The following is a 6,630-nucleotide window of genomic DNA, read 5'->3' as shown; positions in this document are numbered from 1 at the left end:
AGCCAAGTTAACCTCAGGGTTGAGGAGGAGTTATAACCAACAGGTTTCAGAGGGTTGGAAGTAGCCAAGTTAACCTCAGGATTGAGGAGGAGTTATAACTCACAGGTTTCAGAGGGTTGAAAGTAGCCAAGTTAACCTCAGGTTTGAGGAGGAGTTATAACTCACAGGTTTCAGAGAGTTGAAAGTAGCCAAGTTAACCTCAGGATTGAGGAGGAGTTATAACTCACAGGTTTCAGAGGGTTGAAAGTAGCCAAGTTAACCTCAGGTTTGAGGAGGAGTTATAACTCACAGGTTTCAGAGGGTTGAAAGTAGCCAAGTTAACCTCAGGATTGAGGAGGAGTTATAACTCACAGGTTTCAGAGGATTGAAAGTAGCCAAGTTAACCTCAGGGTTGAGGAGGTGTTATAACTAACAGGTTTCAGAGGGTTGAAAGAAGCCAAGTAAGCCGAGCTCAGGGCTGAGGAGGAGTTATAACTCACAGGTTAACCGTCTGTAGTGTGGTAGTGAAAGGGTTAACCTGCTGTATTGTTGTTTCAGTGAAAGGGTTAACTATTTGGTAGTGTGGTAGTGAAAGGGTTAAACAAAGTAATGTATGTTTATCATTTCAACTGTATGTGTGTGTGTGTGTGTGTGTGTGTGTGTGTGTGTGTGTGTGTGTGTGTCCGTAGCGTTCAGAATGATCCCCTACCCCCTGGAGAAGGGTCACCTCTTCTACCCCTACCCCATCTGCACAGAAACAGCCGACCGAGAGCTGCTACCAAGTAAGATACGCCCTGACACACACGCACACACATGCACGCACGCACACACACACACCATGTTCATGATGGTGGCTTCCTTGACCGACATCATTCAGTCCCACAGTGCACCATTATGCACCCTGCATTTTCTAATTGAATCACAATCACTTTATTAAGTATAATAAATGTACAGAAAGAAAACGACACAGTCCATACTAACCCATAAGGTATAAGTCCATACTAACCCATATGGTACAAGTACAGAACAGAAGAGAAATACAGTGTCAAGAAATGCAAACATACTATTCAAAACACACTGCATACCGTATATACAATGCACCAATACTGCTGTGTGTACATTAACAGCAGGACATTCAGTATACTTACATAATGCCTACACAGTATGTTGAAGGGTAATTTCACTGATGATTTTTTTTACTTGAATCCTACCGTTCTGGTGTGAGGAGGACATGTGATCATCTGACATAAGATGTACCAACAACATGTTCTGTTTCTTGAGCGCTCGGCCACATCAGCCCCCAGAGACTCTGCCAGGTGGCGTCAGAGAGCAGAGCTCTAGTGAACAGGTGGCGTCAGAGAGCAGAGCTCTAGTGAACAGGTGGCGTCAGAGAGCAGAGCTCTAGTGAACAGGTGCTTCAGAGAGCAGAGCTCTAGTGAACAGGTGCGTCAGAGAGCAGAGCTCTAGTGAACAGGTGGGTCAGAGAGCAGAGCTCTAGTGAACAGGTGCGTCAGAGAGCAGAGCTCTAGTGAACAGGTGCGTCAGAGAGCAGAGCTCTAGTGAACAGGTGCTTCAGAGAGCAGAGCTCTAGTGAACAGGTGCGTCAGAGAGCAGAGCTCAAGTGAACAGGTGCTTCAGAGAGCAGAGCTCTAGTGAACAGGTGCTTCAGAGAGCAGAGCTCTAGTGAACAGGTGCTTCAGAGAGCAGAGCTCTAGTGAACAGGTGGCGTCAGAGAGCAGAGCTCTAGTGAACAGGTGCGTCAGAGAGCAGAGCTCTAGTGAACAGGTGCTTCAGAGAGCAGAGATCTAGTGAACAGGTGGCGTCAGAGAGCAGAGCTCTAGTGAACAGGTGCGTCAGAGAGCAGAGCTCTAGTGAACAGGTGGCGTCAGAGAGCAGAGCTCTAGTGAACAGGTGCGTCAGAGAGCAGAGCTCTAGTGAACAGGTGCGTCAGAGAGCAGAGCTCTAGTGAACAGGTGGCGTCAGAGAGCAGAGCTCTAGTGAACAGGTGCCTCAGAGAGCAGAGCTCTAGTGAACAGGTGCGTCAGAGAGCAGAGCTCTAGTGAACAGGTGCGTCAGAGAGCAGAGCTCTAGTGAACAGGTGCCTCAGAGAGCAGAGCTCTAGTGAACAGGTGCTTCAGAGAGCAGAGCTCTAGTGAACAGGTGGCGTCAGAGAGCAGAGCTCTAGTGAACAGGTGCGTCAGAGAGCAGAGCTCTAGTGAACAGGTGGCGTCAGAGAGCAGAGCTCTAGTGAACAGGTGGCGTCAGAGAGCAGAGCTCTAGTGAACAGGTGCTTCAGAGAGCAGAGCTCTAGTGAACAGGTGCTTCAGAGAGCAGAGCTCTAGTGAACAGGTGCGTCAGAGAGCAGAGCTCTAGTGAACAGGTGGCGTCAGAGAGCAGAGCTCTAGTGAACAGGTGCGTCAGAGAGCAGAGCTCTAGTGAACAGGTGCGTCAGAGCAGAGCTCTAGTGAACAGGTGCGTCAGAGAGCAGAGCTCTAGTGAACAGGTGGCGTCAGAGAGCAGAGCTCTAGTGAACAGGTGGCGTCAGAGAGCAGAGCTCTAGTGAACAGGTGCTTCAGAGAGCAGAGCTCTAGTGAACAGGTGGCGTCAGAGAGCAGAGCTCTAGTGAACAGGTGCTTCAGACAGCAGAGCTCTAGTGAACAGGTGGCGTCAGAGAGCAGAGCTCTAGTGAACAGGTGCTTCAGAGAGCAGAGCTCTAGTGAACAGGTGCCTCAGAGAGCAGAGCTCTAGTGAACAGGTGCGTCAGAGAGCAGAGCTCTAGTGAACAGGTGCGTCAGAGAGCAGAGCTCTAGTGAACAGGTGCTTCAGAGAGCAGAGCTCTAGTGAACAGGTGCGTCAGAGAGCAGAGCTCTAGTGAACAGGTGCTTCAGAGAGCAGAGCTCTAGTGAACAGGTGGCGTCAGAGAGCAGAGCTCTAGTGAACAGGTGCTTCAGAGAGCAGAGCTCTAGTGAACAGGTGGCGTCAGAGAGCAGAGCTCTAGTGAACAGGTGGCGTCAGAGAGCAGAGCTCTAGTGAACAGGTGGCGTCAGAGAGCAGAGCTCTAGTGAACAGGTGGCGTCAGAGAGCAGAGCTCTAGTGAACAGGTGCTTCAGAGAGCAGAGATCTAGTGAACGGGTGGCGTCAGAGAGCAGAGCTCTAGTGAACAGGTGCTTCAGAGAGCAGAGCTCTAGTGAACAGGTGCTTCAGAGAGCAGAGCTCTAGTGAACAGGTGCGTCAGAGAGCAGAGCTCTAGTGAACAGGTGGCATCAGAGCAGAGCTCTAGTGAACAGGTGCGTCAGAGAGCAGAGCTCTAGTGAACAGGTGCTTCAGAGAGCAGAGCTCTAGTGAACAGGTGCGTCAGAGAGCAGAGCTCTAGTGAACAGGTGCGTCAGAGAGCAGAGCTCTAGTGAACAGGTGCTTCAGAGAGCAGAGCTCTAGTGAACAGGTGGCGTCAGAGAGCAGAGCTCTAGTGAACAGGTGCGTCAGAGAGCAGAGCTCTAGTGAACAGGTGCGTCAGAGAGCAGAGCTCTAGTGAACAGGTGCTTCAGAGAGCAGAGCTCTAGTGAACAGGTGCTTCAGAGAGCAGAGCTCTAGTGAACAGGTGCGTCAGAGAGCAGAGCTCTAGTGAACAGGTGCTTCAGAGAGCAGAGCTCTAGTGAACAGGTGCGTCAGAGAGCAGAGCTCTAGTGAACAGGTGCGTCAGAGAGCAGAGCTCTAGTGAACAGGTGCGTCAGAGAGCAGAGCTCTAGTGAACAGGTGCTTCAGAGAGCAGAGATCTAGTGAACAGGTGGCATCAGAGAGACTCTGTTTCCTCAGCTATTTATTCAGTAGTGCCTGCAGTTCACTAGAGGTCTGTTCTCCGAGGGGTGACGACATCGGTGGAGCTCTCTGCCCACAAAACACCTTGGTACGTTTTCTGTCTGATTATCATGTCCTCTTCACAACAGACAACAGTGACACTTGAAAAAGGCCACAGGCCGAAACGTTGTGTTAAAGTATATTAAACTTGGGAACACTGCAAACGGTGTGCTGACTTTTTTCCCCACAACCTTACATATCTATTTGAGTCAAGCACCCGTGACTATACTTTGGATGTGCGTGAGTCTTTTCTACTACCTCTTCAGAACAGAACAATAACAATAATCTAAATCAACAACAAGCTACTTTAAATCAACAATGAGCTAGTCTAAATCAACAACGACCTAGTCTAAATCAACAACGAGCTAGTCTAAATCAACAACGAGCTAGTCTAAATCAACAACCAGCGAGTAAATCAACAACGAGCGAGTCTAAATCAACAACGAGCGAGTCTAAATCAACAACGAGCTAGTCTAAATCAACAACGAGCGAGTCTAAATCAACAACGAGCTAGTCTAAATCAACAAAGAGCTAGTCTAAATCAACAACGAGCAAGTCTAAATCAACAACGAGCTAGTCTAAATCAACAACCAGCGAGTCTAAATCAACAAAGAGCTAGTCCAAATCAACAACAAGCTAGTCTAAATCAACAGAGCTAGTCTAAATCAACAACGAGCGAGTCTAAATCAACAACGAGCGAGTCTAAATCAACAACGAGCTAGTCTAAATCAACAACGAGCTAGTCTAAATCAACAACGAGCTAGTCTAAATCAACAGAGCTAGTCTAAATCAACAAAGAGCTAGTCTAAATCAACAACGAGCTAGTCTAAATCAACAACGAGCTAGTCTAAATCAACAGAGCTAGTCTAAATCAACAAAGAGCTAGTCTAAATCAACAAAGAGCTAGTCTAAATCAACAACGAGCAAGTCTAAATCAACAACGAGCGAGTCTAAATCAACAACGAGCTAGTCTAAATCAACAACGAGCTAGTCTAAATCAACAACGAGCGAGTCTAAATCAACAGCGAGCGAGTCTAAATCAACAGTCTAAATCAACAACGAGCTAGTCTAAATCAACAGAGCTAGTCTAAATCAACAGAGCTAGTCTAAATCAACAACGAGCGAGTCTAAATCAACAAAGAGCTAGTCTAAATCAACAACGAGCGAGTCTAAATCAACAACGAGCGAGTCTAAATCAACAACGAGCTAGTCTAAATCAACAACGAGCGAGTCTAAATCAACAACGAGCGAGCTAGTCTAAATCAACAACGAGCTAGTCTAAATCAACAACCAGCGAGTAAATCAACAACGAGCGAGTCTAAATCAACAACGAGCGAGTCTAAATCAACAACGAGCTAGTCTAAATCAACAACGAGCGAGTCTAAATCAACAACGAGCTAGTCTAAATCAACAAAGAGCTAGTCTAAATCAACAACGAGCAAGTCTAAATCAACAACGAGCTAGTCTAAATCAACAACCAGCGAGTCTAAATCAACAAAGAGCTAGTCCAAATCAACAACAAGCTAGTCTAAATCAACAAAGAGCTAGTCTAAATCAACAGAGCTAGTCTAAATCAACAACGAGCGAGTCTAAATCAACAACGAGCTAGTCTAAATCAACAACGAGCTAGTCTAAATCAACAACGAGCTAGTCTAAATCAACAACGAGCTAGTCTAAATCAACAGAGCTAGTCTAAATCAACAAAGAGCTAGTCTAAATCAACAACGAGCTAGTCTAAATCAACAACGAGCTAGTCTAAATCAACAGAGCTAGTCTAAATCAACAAAGAGCTAGTCTAAATCAACAAAGAGCTAGTCTAAATCAACAACGAGCAAGTCTAAATCAACAACGAGCGAGTCTAAATCAACAACGAGCTAGTCTAAATCAACAACGAGCTAGTCTAAATCAACAACGAGCGAGTCTAAATCAACAACGAGCGAGTCTAAATCAACAGTCTAAATCAACAACGAGCTAGTCTAAATCAACAGAGCTAGTCTAAATCAACAGAGCTAGTCTAAATCAACAACGAGCGAGTCTAAATCAACAACGAGCTAGTCTAAATCAACAAAGAGCTAGTCTAAATCAACAACGAGCGAGTCTAAATCAACAACGAGCGAGTCTAAATCAACAACGAGCTAGTCTAAATCAACAACGAGCGAGTCTAAATCAACAACGAGCGAGCTAGTCTAAATCAACAACGAGCTACTTTAAATCAACAACAGGGCCAGTAGTATTGCAGGGTGGCTGCCGGCTGTGTAAGCGGGTAGTTGTGAGTGTGGCTGTGTTGTGGAGGATTGCAGAGTTTTAATTATCAGCAGGGCTTGTCTGTCCTCGGGGAGAACATTAAGTTGATTAAGTTGGAACCAAGCCACCCTCCACTCCTCAGGAGACGACACAACCCGCATGTTTCCACTCTCAATGGAGACCACTGTTAGTGTGTTAAGGTGCTCCCATAGTCGAGCGGACTGTACGCAGACTGGACTCAGCGGAGGTCTGCTGGACTCTTTGAGCTTTCATAGTCGAGCGTACCTCCACGGACCAATTTCCTACATGTCTCGCGCCAGTTTACACCTCGCGCCAGTTTGTGTGACACCAAGTCAGCGGCGCGGATGTCCGTGCGTCAGAAAATAGGAGCTTCGCACTTGCACTCTGCTGTGGGTCTGCTTTGACTCCCTTTGAGTCCGCTTTGAGCCTGCGGGAGTCTGCTCCGTGTCTGCTCCGCTCGACTATGGGAGGGCCTTTAGTGTGTGGTGTTTATTTGTGTGCGTGTTGAATGATGCCTGTATCATGGAGTTT

The 6,630-nt window shown here is 46.9% G+C and overlaps 1 protein-coding gene across 10 annotated transcripts in view; it reads left to right on the top strand.

Moving 5' to 3' along the window:
* The window catches only part of LOC311244635 (suppressor of tumorigenicity 7 protein homolog), a 127,179-nt gene that overhangs the window by 111,844 nt on the left and 8,705 nt on the right, over window positions 1-6,630 (top strand). For all 10 annotated transcript variants that reach the window (XM_084334248.1, XM_084334256.1, XM_084334255.1 and 7 more), the window contains one exon: window positions 669-761. In XM_084334248.1, the coding sequence (XP_084190374.1) occupies window positions 669-761 (93 nt within the window). The remainder of the gene's footprint in view (window positions 1-668; window positions 762-6,630) is intronic.

This window comes from Notolepis coatsorum, assembly GCF_963971535.1.
Source record: "Notolepis coatsorum genome assembly, chromosome: 18".
Classification (NCBI taxonomy): Eukaryota; Metazoa; Chordata; class Actinopteri; order Aulopiformes; family Paralepididae; genus Notolepis; species Notolepis coatsorum.
This window is presented reverse-complemented; position numbering and strand designations above follow the sequence as displayed.